General features: G+C 33.9%; 1 protein-coding gene across 5 annotated transcripts in view; it reads left to right on the top strand.

The window, feature by feature from the left end:
• The window catches only part of LOC135221642 (zwei Ig domain protein zig-8-like), a 109,214-nt gene that overhangs the window by 83,290 nt on the left and 2,870 nt on the right, over nt 1-23,054 (top strand). For all 5 annotated transcript variants that reach the window (XM_064259327.1, XM_064259326.1, XM_064259325.1 and 2 more), the window contains 3 exons: nt 16,321-16,482; nt 18,717-18,851; nt 18,999-19,132. In XM_064259327.1, the coding sequence (XP_064115397.1) occupies nt 16,321-16,482; nt 18,717-18,851; nt 18,999-19,132 (431 nt within the window). The remainder of the gene's footprint in view (nt 1-16,320; nt 16,483-18,716; nt 18,852-18,998; nt 19,133-23,054) is intronic.

Here is a 23,054-nt window from a genome sequence, read left to right as displayed (position 1 = left end):
ACGCAGAGCCTGTTGGGTTACAAGGGAAAAAAGTACTTAATAACTAAAGACAGTTTCGGGAAAATATTTTTAAATTTCAAATAAAATCGTTTCATACATTTTTTTACATTAAAAAAAATCAAATTAAAAGCAAATCAGTCATAAGGTCCTCCATTCAGTTTTATTTTTCCGATGAAGAAATTCCCAAGGAAAATAAACGGAATCTTTCTTATAAACGCGAGAACGATTTCACTTAGGTTCATATTGTCATAGTAATCATATACTAAAATTCATTATTACTGTACGCAACTTACACTTTGATCAAACGAACCTAAACGAGGGCACTTCGTAAATCAAAATCAAAAGAAGGTTGATTATAGTGTAACACCTGAGATTTCTGTCTTTGAAGGGACAATTAAATTATGGGTTTGTAACATCAGGTGGGAAACGAATTGAGGTTTAATGTTTCATTCATAATGATGACTACATACAAATCTTTTCTATCATTCAATGATGACCCGTAATGTATTTGTTATGAATGTTTCTGTATTATTATTATACCTTCAAAAGTGAAGGTACTATAAGAGAGAGTCTAGACACAATACTCTGACCGTTCCAACCGTCCTGAATCTCGGATTAAATTACGTTCAGTAAAAGGACAATTATGGAGATAGGCTGGACCTTAGCTGCACGACGCCAAATATACTATAGTTGTTACCAAAAAAAAAAAATGAATAAATAAGCATATTAACACTGGATTTTACTATTAGCATTTTTATTATAATAATGTCACTATAATTATCCTAACCCCCTTCCTTATGCTTCAATACCACTCCAAAATGCTAATTTAAAATAAAAACAAATTTAACTGCATTTTATTCCTCTTCCATGTTTGGTGATTTGGAAATCTTTCGTAACGTGAAAAATTATACAAAAATGAACATTTCAAACAGGCTTTTATTAAAATGCACTAAAAGGTGAAAAAAGATTTTTTTTTAGATACACCAGGATTTTCATAGAATTAATCATGCTTACAGAATTAAAGCGAGCGTGCCAAATATGGAAGGAAATGCTACAAGAAAAGAAATATATTTCTTTTCATTTCTTGTCGCATTTCCTTCCATGTTTGGCACCCGAGCTTTCACTTTCCTAGACATGATTAATAGTAAGAAAAACCATGGTGTGTATAATAAAATTATATTTCACTTTCAAGTGCATTTTAATAAAAGCATGTTTAAAAATGTTCTTACATTTTATATTTTATTCTTTTAATTTTGACAAAAATTATAACCGATTTATTATTGTAGCTAACGTAATTGATATACTGTCGAGCTAACGAAGGTGTTAGTACAAATCTTGAGACACTTGGAGAGGTCACTGCTGACCTACTGAGTATTTAAAGTTGTATTGTAACCGGAATTGAGTAACCATAAGAAGTTCAAGTCCATCGGACGAATGGAGCAGATCGTAAATTGAGTTCCACGCTTTGACCCAAACAGACAGACAGGCACAGAAGTCAAGTTAAATAAAAGCATGTAATATCAAATTAAGCTGGGTCGGTTAAGACGAATACAGATGAGTAGAACTCGGTTTGATGATAAGAAAATAGAATTCAGTAGCCTATATAGAATTCCACGATTGTCTTCTGAGTGGAAAACTAAAGAGTTACCTATTTTGTGAAGTTTATATGTTAATCAACATTTTCCTTCTTTTCAAGAGCAGAAACACATGGATTAAAAGTATACATACTTTCCATTCAGTCAATGCAAAACTTTGGGCTTAATATTTTGTCGTTTAATTATGTCAGCACCCCAATCATCCGCTTTACTCTAAGGAACGGAAAAAATAAATCATGGAATAGTCAGGAATTTATTCCTCGAGATATTGTATGACTCTTACTCTGCATCAGCACATTTGATTAATTAAGAAGGCCAATTCTCCTGTCTCATTTTATCAGAGGTTCGGTTCAGTTAATCAAGGTTCTCTGAATGCGGGTTCATTTTTAGCAGAAGTATCCTGCAATTCTCTCTCTCTCTCTCTCTCTCTCTCTCTCTCTCTCTCTCTCCTCTACTCAATCTTCTCTCTCTCTCTCTCTCTCTCTCTCTCTGCCCCGAGTCGAGCTCCACATGTCAGTGGCATCACTCTTATTGTAATGAATATATTATTGTTTAGCCAGATTTTATATTTAAAACAAAATTGAACACTTACTCCCTGCATTTTCATTTAGCCCCTCCCAGCACCCACATTCGACGTGAACTCAAAATGAACTGTCAGTGCCAGACTACCAAACCCACACACACACACAACACACACACACACACACACACACACACACACATACTTTCATTCATCAGCGTTCGAAAACTCCATCATTCATTATGAGCGCCAAAAGTTTCGCAACCGAAGGTCATCCATTTTCAGTTCCATGCCATTTCTGCCGAATGCTAATCTGCCACTGTTCCTCCCCCAACCCCCAAAAAAATCCATTTTTGACCACTGTTCTGCGTCTTTTTTTTGAAAAATCGGTGTCACTTCCTCTTCTTCTCTCCTCACACCCCACTCTCTCTCTCTCTCTCTCTCTCTCTCTCTCTCTCTCGCCGATTCTGTTTCCAAGTTCGTGAATGTTAGTTAACTTTAGCCTTGACGTACACCTGGTGTTTAGAGTCTGTTTTCGTGAATAATATATGGAACTGACAATTAGCTCATAATTTACGGTAGTGACAATTAAAAATTCATGGAACTGACAGTTAATAACTTATGGAAGTGACAGTTAGTCGATAACTTATGAGAGTGACAATTAATAATCCATGAGAGTGGCAGATAACTCATGGATGTGACAGTTAATTCATAATTTATAGAAGTTAACAATTTATGGGAGTGACATTTTGTTAATAATTTGTGAGAGAGAAAGGTAGTATATAATTTAAAGGAGTGACTGTTAGTTAATAATTTATGGGAGTTATAGTTAGTTAATAATTTGTTGGTGACATCTAGTACATAATTTGTAGGAGTTACATTTAGTTAAACATTTGTGGGAGTGACAGGTAGGTAATAACTTATGGGATTCACAGTTAATAATTTGTGGGAATGAATTTGGTTAATAATTTGCGAGAATGACATAGAGTGAATAATTTGTGAGGGACAGTTAGTTAATAATTTATGGGAGTGACAATTAATGTGTGGGACTGATATTTAATTGATAATTTGTTGGATTGACAGGCAGTTAATAATTTATGGAAATGACAGTTTATAGTGCTTGAATTACCTTACTGAATTGTTACATTTATTTCTAGTCACAATTCTTAATATATAGGCTCCATGCTTTTTATCTTTCTAGGTATGTTAATTTGTCAAAATATAATTTACATAAGTGTTTAGTACCGATAATAAAAGTTATATCACATGAGTATCTAGTTATTTCAGTGCCTATGTATGCCATCCCATAATCAATTTTAGTGGCCGTTCTCCCTTCACTTTCTAGGTGTACTATCTTTCAGGTGAAAAGGCATTTCAATTGAGAGAGAGAGAGAGAGAGAGAGAGAGAGAGAGAGAGAGAGCTGTAAAAAGAAGGCTATATTCTCTCTCTCTTTCTCTCTCTCTCTCTCTCTCGCTCTCTCTCTCTCTCTCTCTCTCTCTCTCTCTCTCTCTCTCTCTCTCGGCATAGCAAAAGTAGACAGTGACCTCTTCAAATTAAACGAAATCCAGACGAGAACAAATGGATGGAAACTAGAACTGAAGAGATACAACATTTTCCATTGTAGGAACTTCACATACAAGATATGGGATACATGGAATAAACTGCCAACGGAAGTTGTAAACAGCAACAGTGTGGAAGAGTTCAAAAGAAGTTTAGAGGAAATCATTAGAACAATGTGAATGAATTGTAAAACTTCCTCTTAGAGATAAGTGAGCACAAGATAAGTTTTTGAAACATCCTAAATCCTGTGAGCCCCCCCCCCCCCCCCGCCCCCCCCCCCCCCCCCCGGCTTCTCCTCTCTCTGCCTGGCGCCTCTCCTCCTCTCGTCTCTCCTCTCTCTCTCTCTCTCTCTCTCTCTCTCTCTCTCTCTCTTCCAGACGTCATATAAAACAATTAGGTGATTTTATAAATTTATTTTAAACCACTATAGGTGGGTATTTTAACGACCTCTCAAATTGATAGATTATATTTTTTACATTGTGCCGTGTGCTCTAAAAGTTGGTGTCGCTTGAAATGCTGGTCTGTGGATGAGCCATTTGTGCCGAACACTTCCATAACATGCCTCTTTAAAATTTGGACATACTTAAATATGTGGCAGAGAAAATTACTCTAAATTTTACAGTAAAATCAGTGAAAATTTATCTCTAACGGACAATGAAATTGTTATAAAGCTGTAATGGCTGTATATCCGCGCTTCGATGGCGATTATATAACCCGTGAAAATTGGTATTATCACGTTCAATCACCAATTGCAATCACGCCACCACCCAACGAAAAAAAATATATAGACAGAAAATGGTGAATTATTGGCGTAGAGTTTATCGAATTAATACGTAGGATTCGTACATTTATTCGGCATTTAATATGACTAACGCCCGGGAAACTCATGACTCCATGATTCTGGTAAAATTTCCCTCCCCCAAAAATGATATGTTACTACGAATTCTATTATGATCTGCGGACAGAAGGATGATACTAGTGATGGTTGTATTCAAAATGCCTTCCATTTATACCGTAACGGTTTGAAATGTCTTCATTGACACCAAGGTCTATAGAATAAGGGAGAGAGGTACAGTCACTTTGGTCGCGGGGGTAGTTGTGGGATATTTCCGTGATAGGCCTGGAGGACAGGGTGAGAGCAATCAAGGCAAGTACCTTGTGAACAACTTAAGTACCTTGGGAACAACTTAAGTACCTTGGGAACAACTTAAGTACCTTGGGAACAACTTAAGTACCTTGGGTCGAAGGTATTGGGGATTAGGTCTGTGTCATATGTCCTTTTCACTCTGTTATCTTGTATACGTTTAGTGTTTTTTGAATTCATATAGATCACTGTACACATACAAAATCGTGGATTGATAATGTTCGGCTTTCTAATATATAATAGAAGCCTTAAATTAATATGCTTGCTAGGACTTAAAAAATCGATTAGTATTCGACCTGACAGTTATTTACAAAGGCTTATCTGTAATACATTATTTAATAAACTAACATAAACATACATAGATAACAGGAAACAGTATCTGGCTTCATAACAGAAATGAAAAATACTTAGCAAAAATGAAAAAAAATTCTTTTAGAATTGTCACTGCATAATTTAGTTAATTTACGCATTTTTTTTTTTTTTTTTTGCCTACACGATACAATTTGGCCATTCAGAACTCTCATCCTAAGAAACATTCGAAATCTGAAAAAAAAAATCACTTAAAAAGGCAAGGATACCCAATTTTCAATATGGCGTGCCAAGTCTTATAATACTCCATTGCCTGGTTTGAACGCATTTTTCCATTGTATGGTTTATCCCATAAGCATGCCTAGAGTTTTTTCTGTCATAGGGTACCCTTGAATTCAACACATCAAACCAGGAGTGAGCAAGCTATATAAAGTCCCTTGTACAGTGGTGCTCAAATCTCATGTGACATGATTCTTTTTGTATCGTCCAGATTCTGAGACCCAACGTGACGTTGCCAAGTAGTGTTAAACTTTTTTTTTGTTTTTTTCATTTCTAATGTCATATATGTCGACAAGTTTGCGAATTCACAGCTAGCCCTATTTTCATTATGATTATATAATTATGATCCCTTTTATGCATTGGTGTGATTCGTAATCTGTGTGATTTGAACCGATTTTTTTTTTACGTTGCTTAGTTCAAAGTGCGGTGTGATAAGGTTAGCGGTGCCATCAATGAAATCACACTTAACGTGCTCCTTGGACTGGTCAACATAACTACGTCTGCAGCATTATGACAGTTGACCTAATAAGCTCAACAGTCATTTTAACATTTTCAAATGAATTACAACCAGTATTATTTGAATATTGAAGTGTATGTGTTTAAGCTGCCTGTATGTTGCAAAATGTTTCATAGGCCTAAAGAAATAATCTAAGCCTTCTGAGATGTAATTTGTTACTAATTAATTTATTTGTAGATATTACCTGTTCTTTGAGGAATACGATAGGAATATGAATTACAACCAGTTTTCTTTGAATGTTGAAGTTTTAAACTGTGTTTAAGCTGCCTGTATGTTGCAAAATGATTTATAGGCCAAAAAATATTCTAAGCCTTCTGAAATGTAACTGTTACTAATGTTTTTATTTGTAAAGATTACCTGTTCTTGAGGAATAAAAAATGATGATGATTTTGATTATATGGAGAAGATGGCTATTAATCGAAATATCATAAGTATTACTATCAAGGCGTATGGAACACTTTTTTTTCAACTGGTTTAAAATATTATTTTCTTAAAAGTCCTGCTCGCTTTTGGTGTATGATTTATTCTTTCATAAGGTAACTTGAAGTGCAAGAATGTGTAGATAACCTCATTTGCTTTCTGACCAGAAATTGTTAATAGAGAGATGTGTAAAGAAAGAAATCGACACCTAGGCCTAGGAACAATATCTTGACTTTGACAAAAGAATAAAAAAAAATTGCAAAGGCGAATTGTATTTGCTGGTATGGCCATCATTTTTTTTAGATATTCAAGTCTTATAACAAATAATTATGTATGAAAATCCAAATATTCCTCTTACACATATAAAGTTAATGTTTTCAAGATAATTTCATTTTCGCTACTCATTGTAGACCTACATATGTTACACTGGGTGGTTGTCGTTGCACCGACACTTATGACACTTCACACACGCTCCCTTCACACGTTGATATCGGTAGGCGCATTCTACTTTTGTATATACATATTTACATTTTTTCAGCATTGAGGTGTAAAAGCAATCAAATAGGACTATTTAAAATTTTATGCTTCTTTAGGAAGCATTGTTAATGTTATGACAATTTTTTTCGTTTTTTTTTTTTTTTTTATTTAACATGAACAGTGATGCTTGATGACGATTCATTTTGGCCAAGTGCTCCAGCGATGTGTGAACGAAAGTTCGAAAATGTTTCGTAAGAGTTTTTTCTGAAATTTGCTACACGTGACATTTTCTTACAGTTTTGAAATATATAACAGATTTCACTCTTATGAAGCATATTATGGCCTTATTGTATGCAATAATCACGTTTGCGCATTGAAATAATAGATAAATATGGAGCATGCTAGGTTGTCAGTTAGTGAATTTTGAACGAAATCCTATGGAGTCATGTCGCATGAGGTTTGAGCATCACTGTACGTTCCCAGAATATACTCTTCAAAAGTCCCTGACTTCCATGAAATCTAAAGCTTTAGATATTTTCCCGAAAGAAGCTACACTGCTTTCCTCCCATTCATACGTTGCGTACCTGTTACATTTATGTGTTACATTTATGCTGCAGGTCTCTTTTATAAGCACTTTCTTCAAAATGTTTACTGGATATGAGATGAGTAATACGGTTAGGGTTGTACTTTCTCTTACAACGATGAACCCATTTCCGTCTTGTTTCCTCATCACGAGGGAATCGGAAAAAGGATACCTCCCTTTTTTCTATTTGAATAACAAGCAAACACAGCGTAGCTGTTTGGCATTATTTAAATAATAATTTAGATTATATAAAAAATCAAAACTATGGTTGTATTCGAAGAATGTAAAACTAAAACTAAACCACTGCATAGATGACTGAAGTGACCTGTTATCTACATTTGAATGAAACTGTAGCTGGGTAACTTCTCGCCCTGACCTGTGCCGCTCTTGGGGGGGATAAGCCGAAACTCACCTGACCCATTCTATATACTTTGATTGACACATTCCGGAAATATGGGAACAGCAAAAAAATCCGAAAACCTCTGAGAGATCAACCTGCACCATTTAAGAGGTTATGTTGCTAATATGTGTGTAATTTGAAAGGAGTTCTAGAAGCGAAGCATCATCCTTTCACTAGAATTTGCAATGTTTAGCTTTACGGATTGGCTCCCAATATAACATATATTCCCTTAGGAGATGTTTTAAATTTTTGCAAGTACACTTTCAAGCTTTTTAGAGAACTTATAAGAACATACAAGTTCTTTGTACTTATTTAATGAAGGTTAATTGCTGCAATCATAATGTCTGGCAATCTGCAGTGAAAAGAGCGCACAGTATCGATAAATATACACATGTTGTAGAGATGAGTACTTACAATGAGTCACAGCACATTAAAATTATAATGAAATTCTTAATGATTGTCTAAGTCTAAAAGGATATATTACGTAATGCATTTTATGATATGTGAACATTTTCTTGGCTTGAGTGGACAGTGTTGATGTGCATACTTTTAGCTTTAGAATAATATTTCAAGGAATTTGTAATCTGGCTAAAGTTTAATGGTGTCGCATTCGAGTGTGTCATAAAATTGTCTGACGCAACAGACACAATTGCATTTATGAAAGAAGATTAAAAACTGAAATGAATTTTCTATTAAGAAAATCAAAGAATTTTATGCAATGTACACAGGGTTATACAAAGTTTGCTTCAGTTATTATATATATATGAGAGAGACAGACTGAAAAAAAAAAACAATATAGACACAAACGGAATGACAGAGAATGTATACTTACATAATAAGTAGATGATTTTATTAAAAAAGATTAATCAGATTTGCCAAATATAGGAATTCCATTCAATACAATTCGAGGATTACTTGTGGATTATTTCGGAAGTTCGACGGCGTCACCTCCCTGAAAATATATCGGTACGAAAAAAAAAGCTTAATTCATCAGTCAGAACACTTCATATTATTCAACAGATGTAAATAACTCATTTATCTGTTAATCAAATATACAATTCATCAACACTAGCACCATTCCAATCAATGTAGAGAAATTGGAAGAATTGACCTCGTTTTCATTCCTGAAATTGATTCGCAGACCCCACTGCCAGTGGGATGCAGAAACGCAGATCTCGTCGACGAGGATTTATGCCTGGACTCTTTTCCGTGTTTCACTGACTCTTCCTTCACTGCGTCCATGGCCTGAACCTTTCATTCTCGACCGATGAGCAAATCTGTATTAATTTTAAATTGATAGCGATAAACTTGTATTCTATGTTCAGTTTTTAATCAAAGGGAATGACATTTGAATGTAATACTAACGAATACACTCTTAAGGGTTATGCCGCCCCAAAAAACATTTGCATGTGTATTCGGTGTTTATATATATCCGTATACTATACTCCTCTCTCTCTCTCTCTCTCATACATTATATATAATATATATATACACACACACACACACACACACATATATATATATATCAATTCAAGCTACAAATGTCCTTTAATATCTAAATTCACTTTACCTCCCAAATGATATATTTTCATATATGTACCGAAGGGGAATTTTTTAATTGATATAATTTCGTCCCCCCCATGGATCGAACCACCGTCCAAGTGGACGGGGACGAAATCAGGACGGTCAGTGACGCTATCCAATCAGCCAACAGAGACGCTATAGAGTTCATATCGATTCTGACCTTACAAATCACCCTCGATCTGATGCATTCGTAATTAGAATCGTATGTACCGAAACCCCGTCTACCATGGTTGGCCAATTCGAGCGCTTTGACAGAACGTAGCCTTTTGTTATGAATAATTATCACATCGAATGAACCGTGATCCATTTATATATCAATTCAAGCTACAAATGTCCTTTAATATCTAAATTCACTTTACCTCCCAATGATATATTTTTCATATATGTACCGAAGGGGGAAGTTTTTTAATTGATAATAATTTCGTCCCCCCCCCCCCCATGGATCGAACCACCGTCCAAGTGGACGGGGACGAAATCAGGACGGTCATGACGCTATCCAATCAGCCAACAGAGAGCTATAAGTTCATATCGATTCTGACCTTACAAATCACCCTCGATCTGGATGCATTCGTATTAGAATCGATATGAAACCCCGTCTACCATGTTGGCCAATTCGAGCGTTGACAGAACGTAGGCCTTTTGTTATGAATAATTATCACATCGAACCGTGATCCAGTTTATATATCAATTCAAGCTACAAATGTCCTTTAATATCTAATTCACTTTTACCTCCCAAATGATATATCCACCCCCCCTACAAATCAAATGTATATCCATATATGTACCCCGGAAGGGGAATTGTTTTTTAATTGATAATATTTAAACGTCTACCCCCCATGGCGATCGAACCACCGTCCAAGTGACGGGGACGAAACTACATGACGGTCGAGTGAACGCTGGGATCCAACCCCCTCAGCAACAGGAGACGCTATATAGATCATATCGATTCTGACCTTACAAATCACCCTCGATCTGGATGCATTCGTAATTAGAATCGATATGAAACCCCGTCTACCATGTTGGCCAATTCGAGCGTTTGACAGAACGTAGCCTTTTGTTATGAATAATTATCACATCGAACCGTGATCCATTTATATATCAATTCAACAAGCTACAAATGTCCTTTAATATCTAATTCACTTTACCTCCCAAATGTATATTTTCATATATGTACCGAAGGGGAATTTTTTTAATTGATAATAATTTCGTCCCCCCTCCCCCCCATGGGATCTAAACCGACCACCGTCCAAGTGGACGGGGACGAAATCAGGACGGTCAGTGACGCTATCCATCAGCCAACAGAGACGCTATAAGTTCATATCGATTCTGACCTTACAAATCACCTCGATCCTGGATGCATTCGTAATTAGAATCGATATGAAACCCCGTCTACCTGTTGGCCAATTCGAGCGTTTGACAGAACGTAGCCTTTTGTTATGAATAATTATCACATCGAACCGTGATCCTTTATATATCAATTCAAGCTACAAATGTCCTTTAATATCTAAATTCACTTTACCTCCCAAATGATATTTTCATATATGTACCGAAGGGGAATTTTTTAATTGATAATAATTTCGTCCCCCCCATGGGATCGAACCACCGTCCAAGTGGACGGGGACGAAATCAGACGGTCAGTGACGCTATCCAATCAGCCAACGAGACGCTATAAGTTCATATCGATTCTGACCTTACAAATCACCCTCGATCTGGATGCATTCGTAATTAGAATCGATCCCATGGGGGGGACGAAATTATTATCATTAAAAAATTCCCCTTCGGTACATATATGAAAAATATATCATTTGGGAGGTAAGTGAATTTAGATATTAAAGGACATTTGTAGCTTGAATTGATATAAATGGATCACCGGTTCGATGTGATAATTATTCATAACAAGGCTACGTTCTGTCAAACGCTCGAATTGGGCCAACATGGTAGACGGGTTTCATATCGATTTCTAATTACGAATGCATCCAGATCGAGGGTGATTTGTAAGGTCAGAATCGATATGAACTTATAGCGTCTCTGTTGGCTGATTGGATAGCGTCACTGACCGTCCTGATTTCGTCCCCGTCCACTTGGACGGTGGTTCGATCCCATGGGGGGGACGAAATTATTATCAATTAAAAAATTCCCCTTCGGTACATATATGAAAATATATCATTTGGGAGGTAAAGTGAATTTAGATATTAAAGGACATTTGTAGCTTGAATTGATATATAAATGGATCACGGTTCGATGTGATATTATTCATAACAAAAGGCTACGTTCTGTCAACGCTCGAATTGGCCAACATGGTAGACGGGGTTTTCATATCGATTCTAATTACGAATGCATCCAGATCGAGGGTGATTTGTAAGGTTCAGAATCGATATGAACTTATAGCGTCTCTGTTGGCTGATTTGGATAGCGTCACTGACCGTCCTGATTTCGTCCCGTCCACTTGGACGGTGGTTCGATCCCATGGGGGGGACGAAATTATTATCAATTAAAAAATTCCCCTTCGGTACATATATGAAAATATATCATTTGGGAGGTAAAGTGAATTTAGATATTAAAGGACATTTGTAGCTTGAATTGATATATCAAATGGGATCACGGTTCGATGTGATAAAATTATTCATAACAAAAGGCCTACGTTCTGTCAAACGCTCGAATTGGCCAACATGGTAGACGGGGTTTCATATCGATTCTAATTACGAATGCAATCCAGACGAGGGTGATTTGTAAGGTCAGATCGATATGAACTTATAGCGTCTCTGTTGGCTGATTGGATAGCGTCACTGACCGTCCCTGATTTCGTCCCCGTCCACTTGGACGGTGGTTCGATCCCATGGGGGGGACGAAATTATTATCAATTAAAAAATTCCCTTTCGTACATATATGAAAATATATCATTTGGGAGGTAAAGTTGAATTTAGATATTAAGGACATTTTGTAGCTTGAATTGATATATAAATGGATCACGGTTCGATGTGATAATTATTCACTACTATCCTATATATATATATGGGTGTATATATATATATATATATATGACTATGTCATATATTTTAAACAAATATATAATATATATATCTATATATATATATATCTATAATATAATATATATATATATATATATATAATATATATATATATATATATATATATGTGTGTGTGTGTGTGTGTATATATATATAACATCGTAACATATGTCTACGTGTTTTTTTATTTTTATTGCTGTTTAATAAATGCATCAAACAGAAGCAAAATAAACATATAATGATATTTCTACAAGAAAATATTTACGTTTTCTAGAAGTCTCATCTCTCCTTCAGTTGGTATGGTTTTTGGATAAACATTCAAAAATAAAAAATTTTACATTTTGAATGTTTATCCGAAAACCATACCAACGGAAGGCGAGCTGAAAAACTCTAGAAAAAAACGTGATTTTGTTTTTTCATGTCTTAATCCTTTTCCTTTATTTAATTTAAGATTATTTTTTTTTTTTTGTTTTTTTTCCATGAACAATTAAAATTGATGTGTGATTGTATATATATATATATGTATATATATATATATATATATATATATATATATATATATATACATATAGTATATATCTATATATATATATATAGAGAGACAGAGAGAGAGAGAGAGAGAGAGAGAGAGAGAACTTGGTTATATAAACACACTAAGCTTATAAATGCACCGTGTTTTTGGCGCTTTAACCCAGAATGTTTTCTTTAGTTATCAACTGTACACCCAACCCTCTCTCCCCTTCCTATCATAATAATGATAATAACAATAATAATATAATAATAATGATATATTATATATTTTGTTTGCATCTAGGCTAACTAATTTATCACAACTCCATTTTAGTAAAGCGAGATAAAACTTAGTGTTTCGAAGCAAATGTATCATCACCTCTTATTTCACAGAAGCTCTTAATAACCTACCTAAAACATTCTCTAATGCCTCTGCTATTACTACTAGGGTTACTAATAAATATAGAAACAATAATATGAAATATATTGCATCTTTCTCCACGAACTTTGCGAACTACCAATTCAAAGGCGTTACTGAATATCTCGACATTTACTTTACAAAATTCTCCCAAAAAAAAAGAAAGAGTAATTTAACGCGAAAATAATTCTGCAAAAAGCAGTTCGTCGGATGTAACTTTGGCTAATGAAGATATCTGCTTTAAAGTTACGTCCCGTTCTCAGAAAATAGAACTGAAGTATAAATTGCGAGGCTGCAAAAGCTTTCAAGATGTATCATAACAGAAGCCCGAGTATTATACACATGCACGCGAGCGTACACTCGTACACACACATATGTCAATATATACTAATAAATATATTATATATATATATATATAATTATAATAATATATATATATATATATATATATATATATATACACGCACGCACACCTCGCATAGTGATATTGTGTGCTGCTGCAGTTTTAATTGATTAAATTGTTGTAGGGATAAAAAATACGTTCAATGTGTCTTTAGGTTCTTGAGTAACTTCATTCTGAACTCCTTTTAGTATGTTTATGCTATTGTTTTATATATATATATATATATAATATATATATACTATATATATATATATATATATATATAATATATATATACACATGTATATAAAATATATACATATATGCAATCAGGGTGAGTCTCAACTCAGGATACATTGTTACGTGAGTTTATTATCCAGACGTTTCACGACAGTTGCTTTCTCCGCATTTTCAAGGCTGCAATGATTAAAAAACAATCTTACAAAAAGTCACATTAAAACATCGATTCGTACACAAATTGTAAGACAATTAAAAAACAGGAGGAATAGGAACAGGACATAGCTAAACAACATAAGTAATAATACAAAAAAAAACATAAGTTTTCTCAAGAAGCTTTATGTATTAGAGTTGAAACTTCAAAATGAATACAATCAACTCTAATATATAGTGCTTTTACTCATTCTTCAACTTGGGCCATGTTTCAAGTTGAAGTTACATTCTTAACATCTTATTTCAGCAATAACTGTTTTCCTACCAGTCTGGTCTCCAGAAGGCCAGAACGAATCTAACTCCAGCCATCTTAACTGTACCAAAAATGAAAGTGTATGCTAATTTTCCCTACCTAAATGACAACACTTTCTGAAAGCAATGTATCGCCATATTCCAAAGAATTGTCCCATCTGTAGACCTGAAACTTGTACCAAAAAATCAACGTACTATCGGATCGTTTTCTAAATTCAAGGATCGTCTTGGCCATCTGCTGTCTTCGGAAATCGTCTACATAACATTATGTGTGCCCAGGATGTGATCGTGGGATTGACGTCAGATGCACGAGGAGGTTACTACGATTCGCATAGATTCCCATAAAGCTGTAAGCTACAGAACTGGATGTAAACTGACTAATCCAGAGCACTCTAATATAAGGAATCATGTAAAATTGTGTAAATATTGATTATAAAGGTTTTTCTATAAGAGGACAAGCCCAAAACGAAAACGACCTCAATATACTTGAATCTATTATCGTAAAAAAGACGGTCCCAACACTAAATACTCAAACAACCTTTATTCAGTCGTTTCCCAGTAAGAAAAAATAGAAATAAACGAATAATTAGATAAAACCGATCGAATGAATCAGGCAATGGACGCGAACTGCTGACGAGGAAATTGCCTCTGCCAGAAGCGTAAAAATTTTTTTTTTTAAATCCGGGATTTTCGAATTATAGGTCCATATGTGAGATTTATGGGATTGCGCTTTCGAAATAACATTTAATAAAGACTGTTGTTGATGAGAAAATCGGATTTCATGGTTTAGAAATTATTACATCTCTCATGTATGTATATATATATATATATATATATATATATATATATATATATATAATATATTATATATATATATAGAAGAAACTCCTTTCACACAGCATCACCCCGCAACTACAACCTTTGTTAATATAGACACTTTATAGCACCAGAAGTGGCAGCCCAATATGGCAGAAATGATTTATCTTCGGGGAACGAGAAAGGGATAATCTGGGCCGATGACATATAGTCCCTTTATGGTCGTTTTGTAGAAACGAGGATCAGAAAAAAAAAAAAAAAAAAAAAAAAAAAACAAAGAAAAAAAAAAGTAAAAATGTTTAAATGAAAGCATTCTTTGGTGTTAGGCCTACATAAATCCTCTGTCTCTCTCTCTCTCTCTCATACATACATGTCCAAGAACTCTCTCTGTCTCTCTCATACACACACACTTACATGTCCAAGAACTCTCTCTGTTCCTTTTCATTATCATTAAAAGAATAAGAAAACCATATGAAATTCATCCCTTCCCTTATATAAATAGAACAGTATTGTAACCGTTTGAAACTTGATGTTCTTCCATTCATTTATAGCATTGAAATTATTAGGTTTCAATGATACTTTAGACAGGTTTCATATTAACCCCAACACTTTTAGATTTAATCCAGACATATAGCGAACGTGTTATCATCAAATGTATTCAGATAAAACGAAAGCATGTTTAGCAAAAATTTACAGATAATGATAAAGCTAAGCTCGGTCGTACAACCATCTCACTATCATAAAAACGTTTAACCCGAGTTGAAATATTGTACTAAAAAGGAATTATTAAATTCTGCGCAAATCGGTTTTTTACTCATTTGCACAACACGATTTTTACATTACTTAAATATTTTTAACCAAAATTAAACTCAAAATATTATCTATTTTCCTCCCAAAATTAAATCTTATGCAATTATACTTTGCAAAAGATGTATGTCAACAGTTTGGTATTCAATTACAAGCAAATATAATACAGAAAAGGTACCAAAGCATTCTCAAAACTGAGCTGTACTACATTTGTTTTATGAATGAAATCCAGGTTGCACGACATTTGTTTAATTTTTTCTCTGTTAGGTATCCTGGATAAGACGGTCTGACTGGCACATCCTGACGACCGGGACTTACTCCTACACATCTGACGTGAGATTCAACGTCCTGCATAAGGAAGGGTCCGATGACTGGACTTTGCAGTTGAAATACGTAGACACCAGGGACAATGGGACGTACGAATGCCAGGTAAGTAGGAATGAGGTCATTTTCGTTTCAAGCTGGACCTGGAGGTCAGCGAGATGGAATTTCCCCTCGCAGGACAACTAAGATGGGTCGGCTAGACACACTCTTCGTTAGCAGGTCAGCCAGACACAACTTCCGTTGTAACAGAAAGAGACTTCCGTTGCAGGACGCACTGAGACGGGCTGGCAGGACCTATTCTCTGCCAGCAGAACTCACAAAAATAGATTGGTCAGTCAGACTGAGACTGGTCAGCTAGACTACAAAAACTACAAAAACGACTGAAGAAACGAGGATATCAGATTAACTTGCCTCTTGATACTCTGCGGAATTTCATATGTCTTGATTTTTCCCCCAAAATAGCGTATTTTGCCAGTTTGAAAAGGAGTGTCGTTCCCCCTTTGTTCGCAAGTCTTGGCAAAATCATTGTTTTCCCATGGTTAGCTTTATCACTGCGATGAGAAACAGTTAGGTTTGAATTTCAAATTAATTTGTCACTCTGGTATTTATGAGTATGAAATATAATGAAATAATTACCTCAAAAAGTAATGCTCTCAATTTTACACGTTCCATTTGTGTTCTCTGTTTTTATAATTCTTCTCATATTTTTAAGTATCATACTTTAAAAGAACACGTGTAAGATTCATAAATATATCTTGGTGTACTATTAGAGAAATTAGCCTTCCTTTGCTAAGAAGCCTGAAATACTTTGACCCAAAATGAGCCATATGGAAAAGGGCCGTCTAAACGTGAAATCCAATTCGTACTGAATTCGAGGGTGAATTTCAAAGTGAGGGGTACTGACTGTCATAGTGCATGCGAGGCGTGCCAAGATTAATGCCAGCTAATTTCACTTGAAAGCTTTTGGGAAGTAATATAATGGTTGCCAGTGTAGTTTTATACATATTACGGTCACGACAAATTGTTAAAAAAATTTGGTGTGAGATATTCTTTTGCGTTTATTTATATATATATATATATATATATATATATATATATAATATATATATATATAATAGATATATATATATTATTATATATATATATATATTGTTGTGTGTGTGTGTGTGTGTGTGTGGGTGTGTGTGTGTACGTGTGGTGTGCAGAGTGTAACAGTTTGAATGCCTCTAGAGAGTTTCTCTTCGTTAATATTGATATCGTTTAACAAAACAATGTATAGGTAAGAAATGCACCCTAATGACAGCAATACGTAAATTTATCAATACTAATAAAGATTTAGAAAAAATATGATGTGTATGAAAAATCCAGAGACATCCATAATTTTTTTTTTGTAAAACACATCATTATCATTCATCAGGAAAAAACTTATATTTAGCTTGTCGATTGCTTAATTTTTTCTCTGAGTAAAATGAGTAAACAGGAGAGAGAGAGAGAGAGAGAGGAGAGAGAGAGAGAGAGAGAGAGAGAGACGACGAGAGAGAGAGAGAGAGAGAGATTCTTATGATAATATAGAAAGCACTTGTCCAGGTGCCAAGTAAATTTATAGTGATTAATTTTATAAATCCTTAGAGGACTAACACACTCACCACACACATATATATTATATTATATATTAATAATAATATATAATATATTATATTATTATATATATATATATATAATATACCCCAAGTGAATTAAATGGTTCCTTTTTAGTTTCCCAGGTAGACGGTTACCTAAGTCTGGATGTACCAGGTAGTTCTTTCTCTCTCTCTCTCTCTCTCTCTCGCTCTCTCTCGCTCTCTCTCTCTCTCTCTCTCTCTCTCTCTCTCTCTCTCTCTCTCTCTCTCTCTTCTCTCTCTCTCTCCCGAACAAAGCAAAATATTGCATGTAGAATCTGTTCTCGAGCAAAGAACCGGACAGTGTAGACTGGAATCCTCAAAAGGCCAATTTAACCCATCTTACATAGATCAGATTAACGAGGCGCTAAACGGCTTATTATCTATGGTCTATTTTGGCATTCCTGGTTGCAGTATAAATCATTACATCTTCTCACAATAATATCTGTTTTGTTATCACTATTTCTTGGGCTTCCTTTCTTTTGTGATAATGTTTATTATTCAGAGAAGCATTGCTTGTGTTATTCAAGGTGCACTACGTACATACATACATACATGCACAGATATTTAAGTGCATATATACACATACAGCAAGGAAAGATTCCGCTTCTATTTTGACTGATGTATTTCCTGTCGTTTTTCTTAATAATGTTTTTTTTCTTCTACTCTATACCTCTGCAGTCGTCCACGGGTACGGGTGTCATGTCCAAGTACGTGAACCTGCACGTGAGCAAACCCAGAGCAACAATACACGGGCCGACGGAACTTCACGTGCAAGAAGGCGAGACTGTCTCGCTCATTTGTGTCATACAACAGGTGAGTTTCCTACCTGGACTCTAATTAGGGTACGGGTGATGGTAGATGAAGGAGAAGACGAGGGAAGAGGAATGAGGGGGAGGAAGAAGTAGTGGGGGCAGAACATTTATAATGAAAATTTATTTTTTTCAATTTTCCCCACTCCAGAGTAAACCACCATTCGTATTTTGGTATCACGGCATCATTTTGGTCAACAACGAGGACGAGAGGAGCCGATTCGACGTCGATACAATGGTTGAAAAAGGAAAGACAACGTCGAGTCTCACAATTAAGGAAGCAAGGTAATGAACAGATTGTTTTCTGTAGATATAGATTGACATTTTAGTTGAAGGAGATATGTAAAGGGTTCGTATTTTAAAAAAGCACTTTCTTTTTATCTGAAGAAAAGGTGACAGGAAATGTCCTTCTATTGGAAAGTCTTTAAGAAAATTCATTCTTTTGTGTATATGACAAAGTGATTGGAAAAGGCCCTTATAAGAGAGCAATTCTTTATGAGATAAGTAAAAAGGATTGATAAATGCGTTTTTAAAGGAAAAAGGAGGTGAGTCTTTTATAAAGGAAACAAATATAAAATTATAATTCTACAAATCTTAAAGAAAGAAATGATTTGACGAGGCGCGTCTATTTAAGATTATGTGTTAATAGTCATGAGAATATATTAATATATATATATATATATATATATATATATATATATATATATATATATATATATATATATATATATTATATATATATATACATATATACACACATACACACACACACACACACATATATATATATATATATATATATAGATATTATTATGTATCATGTATATATATATTATTATATTATGTCAGCCGCAGCCCAAAATATTTGTTAAAAAATGACAGAAAATTTTCAACTTATGACCTCTAGACTAAAAATAGACCAAATAACAGAATCAGCAGTGGATTACTCGGCTGCTAGCAAACACGGGAAGTAAATCTGCTTAATGCTGCACCAAGCTAACAGCATTTACAGCGATAAGCATCAGTAGCATAATGTATTTCCTGGACAATTTTCTTTTTCATCCTTTTTTATGCAACGGCCACGGGATGAAGCGATTAAGTGGGTTACTTGACAGATTAATTATTCAAATTGTCCTCCCAACTCTGTTTCCATCAAGTTATTATTATTTTCATTTTTTACTCTTTTGCTTTGAGTTTGCGTGACGGTTTAGTCACATAATTGTACTTTTTTGTATACCACCTCTCTAAAATTTACATTATACACACACACTCACATACACACAGATATAGATATATATATATAATGTATATGTTATTATATATATATATATATATATATATATATAATATATATAATATACATACATAATTATATTATAATATATATATATATATATATATATATATATATTTAAATATATATATATATATATAATATCTATATTATATATATATATATATATGTGTGTGTGTGTGGTGTGCGTGTGTGTGTGTGTGTGTATGTGTGTGCGTGTTTGTTCGCAATAAAATCGATCACTCCTGCATAACTGTATGACCTCTTGCACATAAAATTTAAAATTAGTTATATTTGATAAAGGCCCTTTATTTTTAAGCCTCTTTTTCTGATATTCACAAGCTTACTCTTTTCCTCATTATCTCTCTCTCCATTTCAACATTTATTACAGTGTCTGTCAACAGCTCTCTTTGATACAACCAGTAAAATTACATATTTCTCTTTTCTGCTATTACTAGTCCATAATCTCATTCATTCATTGAGAGAGAGAGAGAGAGAGAGAGAGAGAGAGAGAGAGAGAGAGAGAGAAGAGAGAGAGAGAGAGAGAGAGAGAGGGCAAATTCTTATGTAGATGATGACAGACAGAGAGGATATCATTACTCAGCTGAATAATTCCATTCCTTGATAATTCCCATTAGCCCGGATCTAATAATATCCATTTTAATGACGAATACGTATGTAAACGCCAGTTCATAATTGTCACAATTGTAATTATGTAAAGTAAGCCAATTACCATACAGCTGAATAGGAGATTAAACGGTCGGTTGACATTATTAACGGGAGACGGGACGTCCAGCGTATAGCATGACATAAAAAAGAATTTATTGTTTATCTGATTTTTTTTATGAAAATGTGAAATACAATGGATGGTAAGGTATGTGTGCTTGCTAGTGGGTATTGGTGCTCTTTCGGTAATTTGTATGAATGAAAGTTTATATATATATATATATATATATATATATATATATATATATATATATATATATATATATATATATATATATATATATATATACATATACATATATATATTTACATATATACTTATATATATTTCCATATACACTTACATCATAATATATATACTATATTATATATATTATATATATATACCATATTATATATATTAATTATATATATATATATATATATTATATATATATATAACCTCCCTGACACAATTGCATTCATCGTCAAATAATTTCAGTGGTATAATTCCTATAAAATTTCGCTTTGGAAAAACAATGATAATTGTTATTAAGTAAAGTATCTGATATCTTATATAAATTGAAAATAGTTATGAAAGGATTTGCCAGCTGATGTTTATTAACCTTAGCTAGTGACCACTTGATGTTATGTACTATATGTCCTGTATGGGCTGAAGATAATCGGGATGAGTAATATATATATTTTTTTTCTCTCTCTCTCTCTCTCTCTCTCTCTCTCTCTCTCTCTCTCTCTCTCTCTCTCTTCTGTCAAAGAAATAGACTTGACTTCTCATAGAGATTACAAAGATAAAGTAAACTACGTTAAAACCTATAACACGAACTGTACTTTTGACAAACACAAACGAATAGTAAGCCAATGATCATCAAAACCCTCTGGAACGGTGATAAATTAAATGAAATATTTCATTAGTCATAAATCTATTTGAGGGTAAAATTTCATTGTTAATTGTTGGGAAATACTGAAGCACGTAGCATCAAAGAGGAGGAGGGATGAAAAATTTCATCAGCATTATATATATATTACTCCATTATACAACTTTCCTTATGGATAATGATAGTTTCATTTCGACTGCTATGTATCTCTTATTGAATACATGAGAGTATCTAGGCGTTTTTGGTTCTCTCAGGATATCAATTAAAGAAAATACTGTATTTATTATGATACATACATACTAATTTATATCACAATGCAGATTATATTAAAAAATTTGTCTGCGATCTTATTATGATTTTTCCCTATCCATATGATTTTTCATCTCGATTATGAAGCATTAGTTTATTCCCAGTATCTCCGAATACACTACAGTACTTTGTTATTATATAAGATCATCCGAGAACTTCGGTTATATCTTGATATTAAATTAACAAAAAATTTTGAGATTGATTATGATACAGACAAATGGCATTTTTAAGCGATGCTAATCTAATAGGGGGAACATTATGTTTCAATTTGTATTCAAATTCGTTGTCTGCAATTTTATCATGATTTTTCCTTAGGCAAGGAATTTTAGGTACCATTCGTCAATCGGAATGGGGAATGAGGCTTACTGACATAGATCAGCCTATTAATCTGCTTCTGAAAGTGACACTGGAATTTAATATCTCTGGGGGATAAAGAAGGATCTGAATCTGAAACTGGGATACGAGAAATTTATGCTATTCCTACTGAAGGAATCCACTCTTTTCTTTGACGGATTTTCGAAACTGCTGTTTTCATATCGTTTTCTCCTGCAATAAACAATCACTTCTTCTTAAATATTTTATTATTTATTTGCAACTTGGTGGTTTGACTGATATACAGAAATACCAGATGATTCCCATTATATCAATCAAAATTCTAAAACAACTGTTGTTGGTGGTGTAACCTGTCACAATTATTTTTCTTGGGTCTACGAAAAGTATTTTGGTATTCTTTATTCCATTTCGTAAATCAGTAAAAATTATATTGTAATTTTCTTCTTGTGTAAATCCATGAATAGTGTATTGTGCTTCTTGTTTTTTTTTTAATCCATAAGAATAAATAGAATTTCCGCAAAACATTATTTTCCTCGTTTTGTAAAACTATGAAATGAAAAGAAACTGACAAACGCAAATTCTTCATGTACAGAATACACGAAAACAAAATTGTAAAACTCCTTTTATTACTCTTGTAAATCCTTGAAAACGACGAAGGTCTATAAAGCTA

This window comes from Macrobrachium nipponense, chromosome 3 (genome assembly GCF_015104395.2).
Source record: "Macrobrachium nipponense isolate FS-2020 chromosome 3, ASM1510439v2, whole genome shotgun sequence".
In the NCBI taxonomy this organism is placed as follows: Eukaryota; Metazoa; Arthropoda; class Malacostraca; order Decapoda; family Palaemonidae; genus Macrobrachium; species Macrobrachium nipponense.
The sequence above is the reverse complement of the archived record's forward strand: the minus strand, read 5'-3'. Positions and strand labels throughout refer to the sequence as shown.